General features: G+C 48.0%; 1 protein-coding gene across 1 annotated transcript; it reads left to right on the top strand.

Annotated features, from left to right (window-relative positions):
- The first annotated feature begins 5,949 nt into the window (after nucleotides 1-5,949).
- SAP30L (SAP30 like) lies at nucleotides 5,950-19,935 on the top strand. The gene is made up of 4 exons (XM_035012769.1): nucleotides 5,950-6,736; nucleotides 10,657-10,779; nucleotides 12,988-13,086; nucleotides 14,638-19,935. Exons 1-4 carry the CDS (start codon nucleotides 6,539-6,541, stop codon nucleotides 14,764-14,766), a joined length of 549 nt encoding a protein of 182 aa, XP_034868660.1. The 5' UTR covers nucleotides 5,950-6,538; the 3' UTR covers nucleotides 14,767-19,935.
- Nucleotides 19,936-21,571: the final 1,636 nt, after the last annotated feature.

Below are 21,571 nucleotides of genomic sequence, written 5' to 3' on the forward strand. Positions count from 1 at the left end.
CATTGATGATCACAGAGCTGGGAAAACTGTGAACCGCTCAGACAGGTTAAACAAGTGTGGAGCAATCAGCCCCAGATTTGATATACAACTCAAAGATCTAGAAAAATGGCAGAATAATCTGCTCCTGACCTGCCAGTTTGGTTTCATTGTACCGACAACCTCAGCTGGCATCATGGACCATGAAGAAGCAAGACGGAAGCACACAGGAAGGAAAATCCTGGGATTTTAGGGATATAATACATACGTGCAAATAAACGCTTTAGTGCACTCTGGTCCTTAAAAACAAACAAATAAACAAACAAACCAAAACCCTTTATCCACTTTTTAATTGGTTTATTTGTCTTTATTCTTGAATTATAGGAGTTGATTATATATTCTGAATACAAGTCCCTTATCTTTGCAAACATTTTCTCCCATTCTGTCAGTTGTCTCTTCACTTTCTTGATACATACTTCTTATCACTACTATTGGTACTTTCATTTTTCCATTCACAGAATTTTTTAAGATGGGGTTAAGATGCAATAAAATACCTCTGAAACAAATAATACATTATATGTTAAAAAAGAAAAATAAGATAGTAGGAAGGGAAAAATGAAGGGGGGGAAATCGGAGGGGGAGATGAACCATTAGAGACTATGGACTCTGAGAAACAAACTGAGGGTTCTAGAGGGGAGGGGGTAGGGGGATGGGTTAGTCTGGTGATGGGTATTAAATAGGGCACGTATTGAATGGAGCACTGGGTGTTATATTCAAACAATGAATCATGGAACACTACATCTAAAACTAATGATGTAATGTATGGTGATTAACATAGCATAATAAAATAAAATTTTTTTAAAAAGATGCAGTAAAACAATCAAGTACTTTCCCAATCATTGCTGCGCTGATGGATATGGAGACTGCCTGTGCGGAAACTGAGCGACTTGCCATCCTGCAAGATGATGTCTCCTTCCCTAACATGCAGAAATCTGAACTTGGTACAATGGGAAGTTTAGGGGTGTCAGCATGTAATGGATGAACATTTACCATGTGCGAGACACTGTGCCAAGTGCTTTACAATATCACATATGATCCTCACAATCGCCCCATCAGAGAAGTACTTTTATCATCCCATTTTACAGACGAAGAAAACGGAGACTCACCTAGTTCATGTATGTTGTCCACGGTCCTACAGCCAGTGAAGTGGCAGAGCTGGAATTCCGGCCAGGGCCTTTGCTCTCACCCACGGCGCCAATAGCTACCATTGGCCAACAGCAATGCCTATCAAGTGCCAGGCTGCAGACCAGAGCCAGAGCCAGGGCAAGCTTTCATAGATCCTCAGCGAGATGAGGAAGACAAGGGCAATGTTGCGGGGTTTTCATAAAGCTACATCTATTCCATTTAAATGCCTGTCCTTGGGGCCCCTGGGTGGCTCAGTCCGTTAAGCATCTGCCTTCGGCTCGGGGCATGATCCCGGGGTCCCGGGATGGAGCCCAGTGTCAGGCACCCAGCTCAGCGGGGAGTCTGCTTCTCCCTCTCCCTCTGCCACTCCCCCTGCTTGTGCTCGCTCTCTCTGTCAAGTAAATAAACAAAATATTTTTTAAAAAAAATAAAGTGATTTATTGAAAAAATGCTTACTGAGTCCTCCTCTTGTTAGCCACCAGAATTGGAGAATTAGTGTTAGATGCACTGGAGCTACAACAAACAGGACAGACATGCTCCTCGCCTTCTTGGAGCTTATATTGAAATGGGGACAATTGCACATTGTGATGAGTGCTAATAAGAAAAGACACTGAATGGAGAATAGCAATGGACAATGGGGGAAAAATCCTTTTAATCAGGGAAGACTCTCTGCAGAGGTGACATTTAAATTAGGACTTAAAGGGGGCACTTTAGTGGCTCCGTCGGTTAAGCATCCGACTCTTGATTTTAGCTCTGGTCATGATCTCAGGGTTATGAGATCAAGCCCCGCATCAGGCTCCGCACTGAGCCTGCTTAAAATTCCCTCTTTCTCTCTCTCTCTCTTTCCCTCTGTCCCTCCCCCATCTCTCTCCCTCTCTCTAAAAAAAAAAAAAAAAAAAAAAGATGAACTAAGACTTGAAGGATGGAGCCTGCTGTGGGTGGGGAGGAGCAGGCAGAACAGCATTCCAGGTGGAGGGAACTGCAAACGCAAAGACCTCGGGCAGGGAGGAGTGTGGCTTATTTGAGGAACTTAAGGCAGAATAACAGAGCTGAGGCATGGGAACAGAGCCGAGAGATGGCAGCAGGCACTGTCAGAATGCACTGGAAACCTGGTGAGGGGCCTTAAGAAGGGTGGAGCACGGTCTGGTTTGTATGGAGGCCACATCAGGAAAGAGTGGTTTAGGGACCAGCTCAGAGGCCGGTGATGCACTGTAGGCACAAGATGATGGGGGCCTGGGCTGGCGCTGCTGCTGGCCATAGGGCATGAAGCAAAGGGGACCGAATCTAAATATCCATTGGAAGGAGAAGAAGGTGCCTCGATGATGGGTGGGCTTTGAGTGGGGTGAAAGCAAGGGAGAAACAAGGGGGTACAGGCGGCACAGTTAATGGATTCGGGTATCAGAGAAGTTTCTAACTTGAACATCTGGGTCTGCGATGCCTCTGGAGCATCCAAGCAAAGAACTGAATGCTGCTTTCCGCAGCTCAGAGGAGAGGCCTCAGCTAGAACTGTAAAGTTGGGGGTAATCTACCCGCAATTTTAAATATCTGGAGGTAGATTTGGGCATGGAAAAGAATGTTACAATTACAGACTCAAGTTGCCCATTATAAAACCTAGCTTTTGTTAAAGGCTTTATGTTCAATTTACAAATCTTGTTACTACATTATAAATCTAGTGATTTTTCATGTAAAGATAAGAACAATCACTTTCACTTGGTCTTTGATTACTGTTGGAATTAATTCTTAAGTTTAGTACATTCAGTCCTCCTTAAACATTTAACAGACTTACAGCTTTAATTAATCAAATTTCCTTAGACATTTCAGACTACAAATTTAATATGCCTGATTTTCTCACTTTAAATGCCCAACAGGGCAGACTTACAAATCTAAAAAGCAAGATCTTTCTAAGCACTTAAGCACTGTTGTAAATTAATTACCTGAAGTTATAAATGTAGCAAAGCAGATTCTCTTGGCCATTTCAAAGAATCTCAAATCCTACACAAAGCAAAGCAAGGATCACAGAAGCTCCTCTCGGTATTCTTCATTATCTGAATATTTATTTATATTTCCTTTCTGGAAATAATGAATATTATACAGATTTACTCCTCCAGCAAAGGAATCAGAATTTTTTTCCCAAATATTGCTATTTGGAACTGAACTACATAATAACATGGGGGGAGAACTTATGATCAAATATTCCTGGAAGAAAGACTATAGGATTGTACATAAAGGGCAGTTAAAAGCATATGCCCCCCCCTCAAAAAATTACACAGAGGCTGAGGTTATCAGTCTGGGTCCAATTAGAAGAGAAACCACACAGCAATTTGAACGGAGGAAAATTAATATGAAGAGTTATTAATTATAACAGGGGACTGTAGTAAAAGAGTAAAGAGAACTCTAAAGAATACAGGAATAGCAGATAAGGGGCAGCCAATACCCCCAAGGCTGAGATAGAGCACCCAAGGAAAAGGCATCCATCCTCCTCCCCTGCTCTAGGGGCAATGTCAGGGGAAGCTGGAGCTAAGGAAGCTGTGTGTATTGTAGTCGCCTGGCACTGGATGCAAGTGGTGTTTTGAAAAAAAATATCTAAGGGCAATAAATGTATGTGGGAAATGTAGAGCTCTCATCCATACCAGTCAACTTTGGAACCTACATCACACACTGACTTGTACAGATACCCAACTGTTTTTTGCTTATGTATCTGAGCTCCCCTACTAGAAGATATTCTCTTTTAGGACAAAGGTTTTATCCTTCTCCTGTGGCCAACCCTGAAATGAATGTACATAATATGCTCAATAATTTATCCTGAATATATGAACTCTGAATGAGGAATTCTATTAAACTGTGCCTTTTCTTCCATTTATTTTCATTCTATTTTGCCTACTATAAAAGCAATAAATGCTTATTGGGGAAAATGAAAGGAGACCAAAAGGAGAAAAATATCAGCCATTCTTCCAACTACCCAGGAATAATTACTATTAGTACTTTAGTGTATATTTTATGCACAAATAGTTGCTTTTTCCTTTGTTTTTTAACTTAGATGTACACACATCATATCCCATATGCAATTTTATATCCTGCATTTTTAACTTAACATGAATAGAGCACTTCTCCAACTCATCATCAATTCTTTGTTGAAGAGCCAATGATGAATATTATATATAGAAAAAATTTACATTGACGTTGAAACTACCTTAAATGTGGAAAACATCACAAAATATCTCATTCTGAAGATGTTTACTTAACCACTTCTCTGGTGGAACTTGAGGTTCTTTTTCTATTATAAATAATCCTACAATGAACATCATTGTTTAATATTTTCTCTGGTAGGCCAATTTCCTGAAATGGCTGTCCCACATGTGAAATTACTAGGCTAGAGGGTACAAATACGTTTAAGGTCACTGAAGAAAATTTAAGATCACAGGGCATCTTCTTCTAAACATGGGAACTGGTAGCTTTCCCTTTTTCATCAGGACACAAACCAGAAGCCTCTTCAATGCCAAGCCAGCTAGTACTACCAAAATAGGTACACGTGCACACCTAACATTCCCCCCCACTCTGCGCCCCCTCCCCACCCCACCCTACCCCCAAGCCCCTACCCCCGTCAATGCTACCCAACCCTAAATGACTGACTGCATGACAGAATGACCCTGGGCTAGTCCCTACGGGCCAAAGGCCCTCATTTATCACCAAGCTACCCAGCGGTGGCCTGACTAGGGGTGCCAGACTAGAAGATTTCCCTAAGGCCTTTCTAGATGTGTGTGTGTGATGCCGTGGCGCCGAACCCCAAGCTCAGGGAGTTGGTAGGGCACGGTCACCTCGCAGATAGACCGGGAGGCTTAAAGCAACAGAAGCTACAGCTTACAGAGATCCAGGGAGGGCTCAAGACACGCAAGCCCTTCCCCATGCCGAGTTTGGCCCTCGATCCTCCACCCCCAACCTTTTCTCCGCGTCCTCCGCAGCCTCTCCTCTTCCCCGCGGTTCACCGAGTCCACCCTCCAGACCTTATACTGACTTCCGATTCTTCCCAGCCGAGGGGTCACCCAAGCCCCCAGGGGTCTTCTTCCTCCCTCTCCTTCTCTTTCCGCGCGGACCAAGCCAGTCCCAGTCTCCACAGTCTGAGGTCTCCGCCACCCTCAAGCATCCGACTACCTTGCAATACCCGCCATCAGACCCTCATCATCTCCTCAGCACGTCTTTCCACGTATCTGTACCGGGTTGTCCCTCAGTCTTTCCCGCCATGTCTGGCTTTCTGTCCTATTTCAACCACCCTACCTCCCACCGGTCTGCGGGTCCTCTGGCCCTGGTTCTTCGGTTTTACCCTGTCTGTCCTTCTCGTGACAGAACCTCTATCCCCGAAAGGTCCCCCCTCAAATGCCCCTCCCTATGTTTGTCCCTCCGCACCCCTGCCCACGTCTGTACTTCTGTACGCCCCCGAATGGGCTCCTCTGTTCCCGGAGTCTGGCCCTCGGTCCAGCCAGGCCCCTGCTCACCAACCCTCCCCCGGCCTGAAGAGTGCGCGGCCCCGTTCCCCGCCCGCAACCGGGTAACTCTTCCCTCTTCCACTTTCTCTACTTTGAACCCATCCCAGCAGAGTCCAGGAAGTAGCCAGGCGCCAGGGACTGGCGGCGGAGGCGCCCAATGGGGCACGCCAGCGGCGGCAGAGGCCCCGCCCAGAGAGCGAACGCGGCCAATGGCCGTGCGGAGGCGGGACTTCCGCTGTCCCGCGGAGGGCGGGGGAGCGAACTGTTGTGGTGCGGAGCGTTGGGCGGGCGGCGGCCGGGCGGCCCAGGGGCTGCCGCGGGACTCGGGGCGCAGCCGAGCGGCTGCAGGGGTGGGGCGAGCCGGACGCGCCCCCGGGCCCGGGCGCCGCGGGTTCGAGGCCGGGCCCCGCGCGGGGAGGCCGCGCCACCCCGGGAGAGCTGCCCGGCGGCGAGTTTGCCCCGCAGCCGAAAGAAGGCGGGAGCCGGCGGGGGCCCTCGAAACCCCCTGGCAAGCCGGGCCCGGAGTCCCCGGGGAGCGGCTGCTTCCTGGGACGCCCTCCCGGACGCCCCCGCCGAAGGGTAACGGTTCTGGGCCCCCGGCAGAAGGCGCCTCCGGGTGACCCCCGGTGGGGCCCTGCGAGCCGCGGGAGTCGACCCCGGGGCCTCGAGCGGGGAGGAAGGGGCTTTCCAGAGGCGCGGGGCCGGGGGCCGAAGGAGCCGGAGCGCGGCGGAGCGGAGCCGGGCCTCCCGGGCGCGGGGCAGGGCAGCGCCTGGTCTGGGGACGGACTCCGGGACCCTCGGGTGCGGGGGCCTCGGCGACCTGCCCCGCGGGGCGCGCGGCCGCGGAGTGGCCTACAGGGGACCCTCCCGCAGAGGGGCCGGCCCGGGGCGGGGAGATGAACGGCTTTAGCACGGAGGAGGACAGCCGCGAAGGGCCCCCCGCCGCCCCCGCCGCCGCCCCGGGCTACGGCCAGAGCTGCTGCCTCATCGAGGACGGCGAGCGCTGCGTCCGGCCCGCGGGCAACGCCTCCTTCAGCAAGAGGGTCCAGAAGAGCATCTCGCAGAAGAAACTCAAGCTGGACATCGACAAGAGCGTGAGTCCGCCCCCGCCCCTGCCCCCGTTTGGGTCCCCGCGCGCCGCCGCCCTCCGGCCGCTGTCCCCGGCTGCGGGCCGGACCCCGGGGCCCTCCCCGCCCTGGGCCTCGCCGCCCTTTATCTGCAAACTGGGGAGTTGCACTCGGGATTTCAAAGGCCGCTTCAGCGCAGGCAGGCTCGGACTGGGATTCTGCCCAAATCCGGGAGGTTGGGGGCGGGGGGAGGGGGCTACCGAGGACCTTTCCTGCCTGGGAAGATTTGACAACAGTTTAGGGCTTGTTGTATTGGTTTAGATATTGGGGCCTGGAGACCTGGGTTGATTCTGTTGGCCCACGAAGGAGCAAGTGTTGGGGAGAGGGTGATGAAGGGACCCGGCTCTTCTTCAACTTCTCTCTCCTTCTCGGAACCCTGTTATTCCTTCAGAAAAGGAAAGGTGGCAGTTACTTCCCACTCCCACCCACCCCCCACCACCCCTGCCGCGGCGGCCTCGGCTTCTGCAGAGGGTCACCGAGCTCGCTGCTTGGCATGCAGCTGTGGGGAAGTGGGATTTTGAAGGATGTGGCAGAAATAAGGCCAAGGCCAGGTCTCGGGAGGAGGCTCTTTGCAGCCCAGGTGAGGGGGAGGAAGAAAATCAATTTTCTTAGGGGTAGCTTCTGTAGAAGGGCGTTAGGGAGGGGGCTTTAAATTTGAATAGAATAGCCCTGTGTTTTGTGCCTAATTATAGTAAAACTTTTCCTGTATGATTTCACCACTTCTAGTTAACAATTCTAAAGATGTGCCTATTGTCAACCAATTAAGAACTTTTTAGTTTGACATCTGTTGCTGCAAGCCTTAAGTGGCTGCCTTGTGATTAGGAATTGGAAATGAGTTAAGGGGGTATTTAATATTCAGGTAGACCTGCTAAAAGCTCAGGTGGTTAACATCCATTCTGTTTTAGGACCAAAATTCCACTGTTGGAGGAAATTAGAGATTGCTTGTTAAACTGAAAGGACACGCACCTTTCTACTTCGGATCTTACAGTTGAAACTGAGGCCCAGAGATAAGAAATGACAGAGCCAAAGTCACACAGTGACTAAGAGGCTGGTTAATTTCTTAAACCCATTATCTGACTTACTTCCAAGCCCCATGCATAAGCCTTGATGAAGTGCTAATAAATAAAAAATCTTCCCACCTCTTCCAGGCTCTTCCCTCCCACCCCCAATTTATTTATTTATTTATTTACGTTAACAATTGCAGTACCTTTGCCACTCTTGAAAGATGCTGTTTTTTAAAATGGCTGGGGGTGAGTTAATGGCTTTCTTACTACAAATCTCTATCAATGAATGAATGAAAGGAATTCATCAGCAAACAATTGGCTAGACACTAAGGTCCAGTTTAGGACACGTGTTGAAGTTAAATGCCTAATTCTAACAGAGCAGTGAATTCATCCTCTTGGAAACACTGCCTACCTTTTGTGTAGGTGGTTGGGAGCCTTTACTTGAGCAGCTTATATTTTCCTGTCCTTAAAAAAAAAAAGAGGAAGGAGGGAAGGAATTTCCAGTTCTGTTAAAGCCTTGGATGCCATGACATGTGAACAATTGTGTTGCTGCCACTGGGGCACCATTTACCTGGTGACCCCGCTGGGGAACCGGTGTTGAGCTGTGTTGGTGCTTTCACACGCACTGTCTACAAGAGAGGCCGCGTGAGCCTGGCCCTGGAGTTCCCCAGACGTAGTGCTTCTGGAGGAGTAGTGTCTCACGGGGGGATCACTCTCAAGATGTTTCAAGGTGGTGGCGCAGAATCATTATTTCTGAACGGGATTCTACCTCATTCTCACAGGCTTGGGCGGGAATTCAATTCTAAGTAACTGCCGTGTTACAGGAATTTGTAGCTGTTGCAGAAAGTTAAAACAGAAAAGAAAAACCCTGGAACCTTTGCTACCATCCTTCTTCCTCCACCTCTAGCCCCCAAAGGCCACCGAGCTCTGAAATTTCTGAAAACCAGCACGTACTTGAAAATGGTTAAGGAGAAATAATGACTATTTATCTTGTAAAAGGGCCTAGCAGAGAAACGTTTTAAATAATAACACCAGAAATCCAACTCAGGCAGCTTAAACTCATTTCATGTAGACATTGGCCGTGCGCTATGAGTTATTAATATATAACATGCTTTCAAACATTCCTCCAATTGACATATTTCTGCTTTATTCTGGAGAAAAGTGGAAGTTGAAAACAGTATAAAGAAAATGCTGGGGTAGGAAAGGACATGCACAGGGGGTCAGAAGGCCTGTGTGACCTTGACCAGATCATAACCCCATCTGTGTGGCTTCCGTTTATCTCCGTAGAAAATGAGATTGGGGCCAGTGGGGTTACACTGGTGATTGCTAAGTTCTCTTCCATCCAGAATTCCATTATTCTAGTGTCCTGACCTGAAACCTCCCAGCCACAGCTTCAGGACATCACCTCTTCTGCCTGTTCTCCTACCAAGTGTGTCCCTCTATGAATTTGAGGAGCTGCTTCATCTCAGAGTTTGCACGTGGAACTAGCTAACGGGAGGGCCAGCTTCCCATCGGGGAGGGGTAGTATGCTTTCTTCCCCAGTAACAGCATGTCCGGTGGACTGTACATCAGCTAGGAGGGATTCGTTGGGACGGTGACACAGGCTGTGTCCCAAAGTCCTTTGGCAGAGTGGGTGCCAGCAAGGCTTCTCGAATATGCGACCATATGTAAACGGTGGCTTTTGCTGGCCGAGGCTGCTCTCAGGAGGGACCGCATGTGCCAGTTCCGGTGCGCTTAGAGAATGCCTGCTGTGCGCAAGACACGGCCACGGTATAAACTGAAAAGTGCTCCAGACTCACCAGTCCAACCCCGTGAAAGTGCTGCTTCATCGGACTAAAAAGCAGTTTTCATTATTTTCTCCATGCAAAGGTCTGAATTAATTGATGCTGGCTTCCTATCCGCTTACTTTTGTCTTTAAGAATTGAAGAAATAAATTCAAATTCAGAAGTCTCTCAAGAACATTTGTGTCCATCTGTTCCAGTGTCAAGACCCCCAAGTCATTGACAGAGGCACTTTGTTTCTGTTAGGGTTTTGAGTGGCTCCCCAGACGCCCCTGGTACTTACATTCTTGAATAAAAACATGTTTACCTCTCAGCTGTTATGCCCCCAGCCTGCGCTAGGAAGTCGGCAGTAGCATCCAGCTTCTTTCGTGTGGTTTCTGGGAGAAAGAGCCTTTCTGCATCTCTTCCCACTTCTCTTTGTGGACCAGATGTGTGGTGATGCAAGAAGTATTATTCTGATACACAGGAATAAAGTTTTTCAGATGTCGTCCTACAGTAGGAGCTGTTGTCGATGTAAAAATAGGAAGTCCTGTCTACCATTACCACAGTCCCTTCTTTCCTCTTTCCTGGGACAATGCCTTCCATCCCATTGTAAATTCATAACTCCTGTAAGTCACATCACTCTCTGCTTCAAAAACCTTGGGGGGCTGTCTAGTCTGAAGGAAAGTCTAAGCTGTTCTCGTGCCCCCACCCCTGAATCTCTTGGTCACCCATATTTGAAACTCTTAAGTCTTGGCTCGTCTTCCCACTGGAATGCTTCCTGTCTACCCATAAATCCTCCTGTTTAGTCAGGGACCTCTACACTGACTATCCCAGCCACGGGCCTCTCTTCCTTGGCTGAACCCCTACCATTTATTATCTCCAGCCTTCAGGGGGAACTTAGTTTATAAGCTGTTGCCCAGTGTGTTGGTAGTGTTTGTGTCCCTTTGTCGGCTTCTTGTTCTACAACTCAACAGTAGACTTCTGGAAATTAGGGCCTCTATGTTGTTCTTCCTTCTGTCTCTTCAATGCCTTGCAAAGAAGAGAAGCCCCATAATTCGATAGATACCTGTTGCTGTTCCCATGGAATTGGCGAGTCTCACTTTAATTTGCTTCCCATCAGGTAAGACACCTGTATATCTGCGACTTCCACAAAAATTTCATCCAGAGCGTACGAAACAAAAGGAAGAGGAAGACAAGTGATGATGGCGGAGATTCTCCTGAGCATGATACTGACATTCCTGAGGTAAAAGTCCAAGAAGTCCGCCTGAGAAAGAATGGATTCTAATGTGATCTTTATCTCTGGCCTGGTCCGCTTTTTGGATTAAGAAATAATTTTAGTCCTCTTTGTTTTGCTGTGGTTTATCTGAAAAGTGAATCATAGAATCATGGTAATACTGAATCTGAGAGCTGAAAACTTAGAAATCAGCTGGTCTCACTGCCCCCTCGTTCTACAGACAGGCATAGAGACCCGAGGTCACACAGAGTTCGGGGCCTCTGGGCCACTGCCCTTTCCACTAGGCCATACTGTCTTTCCTCAGGAAGCCCCTGATAGCTTCTTGAATATAACCACGACGTCAAGTTGTTTAAAACCTCTTTTTGGCTTTAGAGTTGGAGACTGAGCTTGTATGGTTTGGGGGAAGTTACTGGCCCTCTGTTTTCTGATCTGCAAAATGAAGGTGTACATTGTCAGTTCATATCAGCTCTGGTCCCTGGTTCCCCAGCTCTGGTTCCCCAGGAGCCATTCCAAAGTCAGTTATAAGGGCCCAGGGTTTCTCAGCCCTGACTCTGTTGATATGCGGGGCCAGAGAAGTCTTTGTCGTGGGAGCTGTCCTGTGCATCACTGGATGTTTAGCAGCATCCCTGGATTCTGCCCATTAGATGCCAGTCACCAAAGTAGTGACCATCAAAGAGTGCCTGCAGACATTAGAGGACGTCCTCTGGGGGCAAAACCAACCCTTGCCGAGGCCCGTTGCTCTGGACGATGAGACCTAGGCTTCTTGAACCTTCAGGGTGCTGGTGCCTGCCGAGCAAGGCTACAGAAAGGAGTATTGGATTTTTTTCTAAGTTGTTTTCACTTCAGACTCAGCAGAAGAAAACCCGTTTGTAATGTACACTGACTTTTTGACACGTGAATATTTCATAAGGCAACCGCCTGTTAGCACTCAGAGTGGAAATGACTGCGTAGGAATAGAAAGAGTAGGCGGGCCTTTGTCTGCAGATGTGGAGAAAGCCTTTGAAAATATGGTCCTTTCCCTCTGCCCCTCCCTGTATCCCTTTTTCTAGCATTGGTTTACAATATTTTTCTATTGCCTTCAGCATTGGTATTATTATTTCATAAAGAAATGGATGTATTCAATTTCAGTGCTTTTTACAAAAAAAAAAAAAAGGGGGTTTGAGGAATGTTTTGAAAAGAATGAAGGACTTTGGTCCCTCATATTGATCATTCATTTTGTTTTTAAGTGCTCTCCACCTGCCTGAAGCAAGAACATCTCTTTTAGAGGCAGGTAAAAGCAGCCCAACTTTCTGGGCCTTCAATACTTAATGACTGTGCAGCTTTCCTCTCTTCCTGTGTTAGAAAAAAAGGGGGGGTCCTTTCCCTCTGTTATCCAGTCATTTGCAGAGACCCCAACCTAACCTGCTGATTTGTACATTCGCCACAGTAGCTTTCGAGTTTTCTCTGGAGAGTTGTTCAGGGTTCTGATACCTGAAGGCTGAGCCTAGGGAAGAACTCTGGGAACAGCAGTACCTCCCGCTGTCCTATCTCACGCCCCTCCATCTGATCTGCTACCAAGCTCAAGCCTGTCTTCCTCCAGGATGCCTCTCTGGGTTTACCTTTGCTCCCCATACTTGGTGTCCCCCTCTGGTATCACCAGCTTCCAAAGCTCCACTTGAGCATCTCATTTCCGATCACTGCTCAGCACGGTCGCCTGCACCCCCCATCAATCTTCCCTACAAACCACTACTAGATCCGTCTTCCTGAACATCACCCCCTACCACCTATGGTCACTCCTTCTGCTTTTCAAGACATGTTACCCTCCAGTCTCACCTTTTAAACCCATCGTGATTGCCTATGACGCCCGAGTCTGTCGCTTCATCTCCTGGCTTTCTGCGTTCATGGTCTTCTCTCTCATTCCCTAGTCTAGTCCTGTTACCCGCTGCCTCTCTAAGCCCTGCTCTCCTTAGCTATAAGTTTCACCGCCTTTGTGAGCCTCCTAGGACCACCCCTCCCCAGCTAGAACTCTTTTTCCACTGTTTTGTTCGGTTTTTGATTTTTTTTTTTTTGGTCCTCCCAGCCAGTTATTAGTCCTCAGTGGACCATTTCTAAGACATCTCTGTAGTCCTCTTCCCCCCTCCCCCCACCCCTCCTAGTGTAGTGCTGGGCACGTAGTGTGCTCTCAGTGAGCTGTGGCTAGTCAGGTGATGGATAATGTGTTTCTCCTCTTCTCTCCAGGTTGATCTGTTCCAGCTGCAGGTGAACACTCTACGGCGTTATAAACGACACTACAAATTGCAGACCAGACCAGGCTTCAATAAGGCCCAGTTAGCAGAAGTAGGTAGACAAATTGCACTGCAAAAAGAGAGAGCCAGCGTTGTGCTTCTGATGGTGACCTTGGTTCTCCCTGCTGCTACGTGTGTCTGTTGATCATAATGCCCTGCAAGTAACTTCCTAGCTCTGCAAGTAACTTCCTGTTCCCTCTCTCATACAATCTAGAATCCCACAGCTCTAAGACCTGGAAAGGCCCTCTTTCTATAAAAGAAACCATGGCACCGAGAGAGGAAAAGACTTGCTGAAAATCACACAGCAAATTAGTAGTAGAACTGAGCCTTGAATCTCCAGACTCCTGATTATAAGTCCTGAGTGTGCTTTTGTTTGTGCATTTGTTTGAATCTTGTTTTGTAAGATTCCATATAAATATGGTCCTTCCTGCACATCCAGTGTGTCAGATTAATCACCCCAAAACCTTTGCTCATATTCTGTGGGAGCTATTCTTTTTCTTTAGTTTTTCCTTTGATTTCTTCTCTGATGTTGGTAATGGAAGTATTTATTATAATGAATAGAACCCAAGAAATTTTTCTCTTACCCTGAGCTCTTAGTAAAATTTGGAGGGGGAGAAATGCTCTATTGGCCCTTATTTGAACCTACTGACAGCCTGGCTTGATACTTCTGTCCTGTTGGCATTTGTGCAAGTTTCCTCTCATCCCTCTTTTCTCAGTGTGCTTTTCTGCCTATTGTTGAAAATGTGGAAGATGGAAAAAAAGAAAAATAGAATGCTACCATCCAGAGGTCACCACTCTATAGTGCTAGTTCTCGGACTCTTTTGATCTGTCCTAGCCCCCTCAACCCATTCAGAGATTTCCTTAAAGTTTGACAGCCCCATTGGTTTTTGGTCTTTCCTTTAGGGGTTTCTTGCTGATCCATCATTTTTTCTTAAACTTCATTCCCCAGCATCTAGATAAAACAGATAGAAGTGCACAACTCTTTTCTACTTTAAGGTCACATTACCCATTTGGCAGCATTCCCCTGCTGAAAGGGATGGGATGAGGTGGGGCAAGGGCAGACCTGCATTCTCAGGACTTGTAAAACAAAGCCAAGTGTCAGGAGTACACAGTAAATGACGAATTCTTTTTCAAATGTGATGTGTTTTTCAAGAGGCAGCTATGTACTATTTAGATGAATTCTTGGGTCAAACACTTAACATCTGTCCAACTGGCTATTCATTTGACACAGTTTTAAAAAGACGCTTTTCTGCCCGGTGATGCCAGGGCCTGAGAGCTGGTGATGGTAGCAGCTAGCCAAGCAGAGCCGTCCCCACCTATTCCTCCTTGGGGGTGCCCTTGAGATTATGCCATGATGGACAGTTAGCTGCCACTGAAATAGAACTGCACCTTGGGAATGTTGTAGGTTCAAGTGCTGCTTTTGGAGGCCTTGAAACCAAGTCACCCAGCCGCCTAGGAGAGAAGGGCGTCTGAGTTCTGCAGGGATCATAACCCCCTCCCAGGCTCTGGAAGCTAACCCCTGCTCCTTCTTTTGCACAGTTCAGAATTTGTGGCCCTGATGTATACGATGCTTTAACAGACTCTGGTGTTTTCCCCCATGCAGACTGTCAGCCGACACTTCAGGAACATACCTGTGAATGAAAAAGAGACGCTCGCCTACTTCATTTACATGGTGAAGAGTAACAAGAGTCGACTGGACCAGAAATCGGAGGGCGGCAAACAGCTTGAGTGAGGATCAAGTACATCAAGGAATGAAGTATAATGCTGAATGCACAGGTGAAATCTGCTACGTGTAAGCCCGTAAAGACTGTTCAATTTTATTGTAAATAAAAAAGTTTGAATGATGAATACTGTAAATCTTTTTGGTCAGGAGGATTATATTCTCATGTTCAGCATGTGCATACAAAGACTTTCTTTTAAGGCAACTACGGGACTGAAAAAACAAGACCACTGAGAGATTTAAAAATGATGTATTGCAGCATTCAACAACGCATTAAGTCAATTCTACTGGAAATGTGGGATAAAAAATATCCTGGTACTCACCTTGTACGACCACGCTGCCTTGTGTGAGGTATAGGCCTGGAAGAGCAGTGGGGTGCAGCTAGCCGGAGAAGCGCAAGTAGACCCCAGTCTGGTGGGCACAGTCATGCCCCGCTTTGTTGCTGGCTGTGTCGTTGATCAGCAAATCGGTTTGACAGTGGTCCCCGCTCACTGGCCGCTGCCCGGCACACAGTAAGCAGTCAGTCAGTATGGGTGGCCGACTGCCAGCCTGGTAGCATCCGCTTCACACCTCTAGTTAATGAGACCTCTGCCATTTCTGTGGCTCACCACTTAACTTCTAGAATGTGGAGGAAATCCTGATGCACCAACAGGAGGTTTCTCATCAGAAGAGGATTTGAGGGCAGTCGCAGGCACCAACCTATATTGGCGGAGGTTCCAGAAACACTGAGGCAGGGGCCCTCGCAGGAGATGCAGCTCTTTGTACATCACTCTGTGCTTTACTCTTTGGGGTGAAATTATAAAGTTTGACTTCAGTCATCCTCCTAGGCCATAAATGCTTCGATAAATGGAGATATTTAGTGATTTGGGGCTCGTGTTTTCAGAAATACTAATCCTTAGTTCACAGCCACCAAGAAAGCTGCCAAGGATCATGTGATGCCTGCTCCGAAGTCCAATTCTGGGACAAAAAGTCTGACTGGCCATGACTCCCTGGGCTTGGGGTCACCAGCAAATCATGGGTTTGAGCAACAAAGGTCAGTGCCATCTGATACTCATTTTTGTGAGCAGTTTGCCTCCCTCTGGGGGCGGGGGGCGGAGATTGCTAAAACAATTTTTTTAAGTATGAATAACTACCTGATTTTTTTTTTAAAGTTCAAAAACTCAGATTCCTGTATCTTACTATATCAGAGCCAAAGTCTCCTTTGAAAACAAAGCTTTATATCCAAAAGTATGCTTTTGCAAAAGTTTCTAATCAGTGTGTTAGGGGACAAAGGATGTGAATAGGGGATGGAACAAAAGAGAAAAGGACTTGGATTCTAATTTCTGACCATCTTGACACATATTGCGGTCAAAAGTATCATTTTCTTACTCAGTTTTAATTGTGAGTGCTTTCTTAAGCCTTAAATTTAAAAGGAGCCGTGGATGGCCTAGCCCGGCAGAGAATTTTAATGTCTCATAGATGGCTTACTCTGAGCATCAGCACAGAGAAGTCCGAACACAACCCCCGCTAAGCAGGGCGGTGCAGTGTCTAAAGGCTGGGTTCTGTGGGGCAGAGGACCATGCTGTCTGTGGATTGGGGACTGGCCACCCCCTCACTAAAATGCAGTGTGTTCCGTTGCAGCAAAGCGTTCACCAGTGTTCAAAATGCATGTCTAGCAGATTGCAGCCTTTTTAAATATGTATAAATGAATGTGCATAGAACATATTCTAGACTATGAGGCGATCTTATTTTAATACACCCAGCTGTGGATGGCACATCAAGGTGCTCTCTGAGTGTTTTTAGTCATTCAGATTCAGTATGTAGAGACTGTCTCACTGCTTATAGCTGAAGGATGTCGATGTGCAGACGTCAAGAAGGCTCAAAGTTCTGTTGCTTATATAGGTTTTTCTCCTGAGAGACTGAGTTAGAAAGTCTTGAAGGCATCAAACACCAGGCCCCCTTTGTCAAGGGGAATGTTTTCTCATCAGGCCACAGTTTGGGGGGCAGATGGCGCCTACAGGTGAAGGCATTGGTAACCTGCTCTCTGGAAATGTCCATCTCTTACTGAGAAAATGTATCTTTCTGATGTTGAAGTGAAAATCGCCGATGTGTAGGTCATGTCACTATTTCTTTAACAGCAAATCTATTTCCCAGTTGAGGGAGACAACAGTACATTTCTGTACAAGAAGCTGTGGTGTTGGGATCCATCTGTTCCCGTGTCTCTGTAAGAATATTTTTGTTCCAGCGTGAAGCCTGGGGAAACGCTCACCTTCAGCCAGATGCTCTGCGCACCTGAGTCCACCCTGCCACCTTCCCTCAAAAGAGAGGTGCTTTTGGAAAATGGAGGCTGTGGGTATCTTTTCAACCTTTGAAAACATGTCAGATGAGAGAAAAGACAAAGCTATATGAACTTACGATTTTCTTGTGTGCAGAAATCTGTTCTTTCATCAAACCACTAAGCCACTTGCCTTAGCCTCTTCGGCAGTTTCCCAAGGCTTCATCTGTGGGCAGGAGACTTCTGCCTGTTAGAAATGGCTCCGAAGCAGTGGAGTTTGGGGAAAGCAGTGTTCATCTTGGCTGCCTACATTTTTATACACCTGCCAAGGACTCTTGCGCTTCTCTCCACCTATAATGTTGCAACATTGCCTTCTCTCCTCTTGGTGCTCCTGGGCAAAACTGGAATGTGAAATCCAGAGCTGACCTTGTCTTCTTAAAGAGTACGGTTCCTGCCTCGGTCCGGCTTGGTATGGTTCTTTCATATACCCTGAAGGTTGTCACGTGGAAATGCCAGTATCCTGCCACTCGTGTTGCTTCGATTTAGGGTTTTAAAAAAACAAATGGACAAACTTCTTATTTCAACAAACTCTTAGGTTGGCAACATCACGTGAAAAAGCTCATAGCCGAATCCCATGAAAGATTGAAACCAAAGGCTTCAGGATTGGCATTGTAAAATGACAAGGAATTTCACTTATGTGTTAGAGCCACCAAGTTGTTAGAAGTTCCTGTCATAGCTAAATATTCACTGCTAGGCTTCCAGAGAACAGATATTAATAATTGTTTGCAGCTGGAACGTTGCATCTAACCTTGGCATTTCAGCTGCTTATTTTGTGGGAACTTTTTGGTTAATATCCTGCAGGACAACTGCCTGGTGGAAGGGAGAAAGTAGGAGAGGGTACTTACTCGGGAGGTCTTGTCTGTTGAAATAGGCTATCCAGACCATGGATCCCAGAGAAGTTGCTTCATGGAAGTCACCTGAAGGCTCTCGGTTGTTAGAATGGTGAGATCCAAAAGTTGGGAAAGGGTCTTTAAGTCATCAGTCCAGTCTCCCCACAGGTGCTGACATTCTGCCTACAACTGTCCCACCAAGGGTTTGAGCAGTCTGGGCTTAAACACCTTTGAGGTCAGGGAACTCACTACCTCCTGGGGAAGCCTGCTCCATCTCTATAAACCTCTGGCTTTTCTGTGTTCTCTGTCATTTCCACCTTAGTCTCTGCCCAGCAGGGGCCGTGTGGAACAAGTTGTTCATCGTGGCCAAGGACCCTCATTGCTGCACTGTCCCAGGGCACGGCAGTTGTCTTTTTGAAAGGAGCAGCTAGCAGATGGATATTTTGGTGTCCTGGCTGTCTTTCCCCTTTAGCATGGGTCCACTTAGTTCCTTGTTGAAGGATGTTGTGGAAACCCCATCAGCCTGGTTCTCCTCCCGTGTTCTTGTGGAAGCTGATGGAGGGGGTCAGGGAGGAGGGGATGCTATCAGCCTGATTAAAAAAATAACCTAAGAAGGGATGGGGCCCTAGTTCTGTGCTTGCCCCACAAAAACTGATGCTCACGTCACTTAGGAAAAGTTTTAGCTAGGAAATTGTAAAATACTGCTCTGTGTGGAGTTTAAGGGCTCCATGGCTGCTGAGAGCTTGTACCTTAAGATTTCTGCAAGTACTTCACACATTGTTTTTATGGAGAAAACAAAGCTTAGGACCTTGGGGGAGGGGCGCATCACATGTCTCTGTGTCTAAGAAGTGCCATATTTTCAAGCTGGAAAGTCTTGTAAGGTTACTCTTGCCCCATCATTCGTTTTGAAGACAGGAAACTGACATTGAGAACGACCTGTCTGAGTCACAGGGCACTGTCTGGACTAACCTCCTGTCCTCCTGACCTGTCCAGAGCTCTTCTCACTCTGACTTGCACATGACTCGAGTCCTGTCCAGAGTAAGGTGCCTTCAGATATTTGAGACCTTGCCACTGAGCAGAGAGGTCCCCAAGGCCAGCCTGGCTCCCAGGGGCTGTGAACCAACCTGCTGGACTCAAGGCTGTGTGACACGATCAGGAAAGCAGTTGAGTTTTGCCAAGTGAACGTGAGGGGAGAATAGAACTAGCTGATGATTTAAGACCAGAGTTCAGAAGTCCTGGCGGGAGGTGTAGTGTTGTCCTAGAATCGAAATTCTCACGAAATGGGCTTGCTCTGAGATCTCTTGGTCAGACTTCTGCCTTTCAGGTGGTCCTTTGGGCTTGTGTCATTCGGTTGGCCCTGAGTCCAACAGACACCACTCTGAGGCCCCGTGATTCGCGGTCTCCCAGTCCCCGTACTGGGCTTGACAGTTGAACCGAAGGACAGGTGAACTCGAGGTCATGGTCCAGGAAGCATGGTGCTTTGGGGTGCCTTTTTATTCCCTTCATTTTATTACAGACTGTTTCCAAGTTCAAGGTGAGGAAGGGTAAAGTTGATCTGACATTTTGAGGTGGAGTCTAGTCTGGGGCCCGGTGGGACCTCTTCTTAAGGTAGAAATGTCTACACGCTGTTATTTCATCTAGCTTGTGTCCTAAACCACGAAGCCTTTGGTTGCTCTCACTCCACGAGCACCTCATCGCCCGGGACGGAGGGTTGTGCGGGACCCCTTCTGTATGTGTCTGCTGTCTGTGATGCCCATTGGAATGTTTTCGCCGTGTGGGTTTGTGTTCCATTTTGTAACTGCCTTATCAAAAAGCAAGTGCCCTTCCATTCCAGGCCTCCTCATATTGTACTTGTTTCCTGCCAAATTCGGAGGATCATTTGTATTTTAATTTTGTAATCTATGGCTCTGTACTGTTGAAAGGCTCTCAGTTCTGTGGGGTCTCCTTAGTATGTATGTGACTTTTCATGTTGCAATATCACACAGATGGGACGGCCCGACTTTCGCTCTTAATAAACGATCTGAATGAGTAACGAGAGACACATTCTGTTCTCCTTGACCGTCCACGTGGACTTCAGATGGTTTCATTTCTGTATTTGGCCCCTGGCTGTGTCGTACAGCAATCGGTGACAATGGTCTTTCCTCCGGGCTCTGAGTACTGGCTCCCGCGTTCCCCCCTTCCAATCCCAGTGCACAGCGAGTGAGCTTAGGTGGCGAGGTTGATTCCTGCTCTCTCCTATGGAGAGAGACTGAGGGGTCCGACCGCCAGAGGCTGGAGTCTGAATGCTGCAGAACATCCCAGATAACCTGAGCAAAAAGCTTCGCTCGGGGTCTGCAGCTAGCCATCCATATGGACCCTCAGGAACCTGGCTGGAGGACTCCAAGCCGAAATGCCTGTGGGGGGCAGCTGGGGAACACAGGTCCCTCCTAGGGCAGCCGCTCCTCGGCTCCAGCCTGTTGTCGCCACGTGGGGGTGCCAGCCCTGTATGGCCACTGCTCAAAATTTCACAAGAGGACCTGGTAATCCAGACCTTTATATGAATATCCCAATGTTCAGATGTCTCAAAAACATCTCTCACAGGGTGTGGACTAGTGTTTCTTCACATACAGTAGAGGCTTGCTATTTAGAGTTGGTTCATCATCTGAACACTTGTTAGAAATGCAGAACCTCTGCCCCCCTCACCTGCCAACTGCCTACTGAGTCAGGTCCGTGTTTTAACAAAGTCCGCAGGCAAGTCACATGCCGACGATGGGGCTACCTGACCACGTTTCACTGGTGGGGGCCCCCCCGAGGCCGCGGGGGTGGGGGTGCAGTGAGGCCCTTGCCCAGCTGCTCCTCGGACACCAGGCTTTCATTTCATGTCTGCCCCTTTAGTGCGCTTCTGTCCTCAGCAGAATGGAAAGGAAGCAATGCAATGAATGTTTGTCTTTGTCTTCTTTGTTAACGAGAGGGAATACACGCTAGCTCTAAACTTTTGAATGGCACCCAAACGGACAGCACAGCTCCTCCCCCTCACCGTCCCCCTCACCCCCAGGCCACTTCCTTGTGTGGAGGCTGACTCTTCAGGAGGCATTTTGGGGGGCAACGAGGGTGGGGAGTCCCAGCTGTCCCTGGGAGCCCACAGGATTCCTGGTGCTTGCCGCTGAAGGATGCCATCATTTAGGTGATCCCTGAGTTGATTTCCTTCAGAAAGCAAAGGCAGTTCTAAGTTTTGCAGCATGTTGTCTCCCCATGTGAGTGTGACAGTTACCTCCCTCCCTCTGCCTGCCTCTCTCTTTCTCTCACACAGAAGCGTCGGGCTGCCCACTGTACTCTAACCCCACACGCACTGAACTCAGGTGCTCTGTCCCCAGGCTTCCCCCAGACTGGCCGACCTCTGCTGGAGTCGACCTCCCGTGAGCATCTGTAGACATGGGTTATGATGGCAGGATGGACCCACATCTTCTTGTACAGAAGGTTCACTAGGAACCTGATACCCCTTTTTCAAAATAAACCTTTAGAATATTGAATACCAGATCATCTGAAGTCCAGTGGTTTTGAAAGTGTGGCACTTGCTACCTCCCACCCGCATCAGAATCCCCTAAGAATGCTGTGTACAGTGCCAATTCCTGGGCTCTATCCCAGAGTCTCAGAACAGAAAGCTCAGGGGCCGAATTCCAAGAATGTGAATTTT

This window comes from Mirounga leonina, unplaced genomic scaffold (genome assembly GCF_011800145.1).
Source record: "Mirounga leonina isolate KUSES-001 unplaced genomic scaffold, KU_Mleo_1.0 Mir_104, whole genome shotgun sequence".
Taxonomy (NCBI): domain Eukaryota; kingdom Metazoa; phylum Chordata; class Mammalia; order Carnivora; family Phocidae; genus Mirounga; species Mirounga leonina.

Bases quoted from the DNA above. Each gene is read 5' to 3' on its own strand.
- SAP30L (XM_035012769.1), top strand. From the start codon at position 6,539: ATGAACGGCTTTAGCACGGAGGAGGACAGCCGCGAAGGGCCCCCCGCC. The intron at 6,737-10,656 runs GTGAGTCCGCCC...GCTTCCCATCAG, and splicing joins AGCTGGACATCGACAAGAGC to GTAAGACACCTGTATATCTG. The intron at 10,780-12,987 runs GTAAAAGTCCAA...TCTTCTCTCCAG, and splicing joins ATGATACTGACATTCCTGAG to GTTGATCTGTTCCAGCTGCA.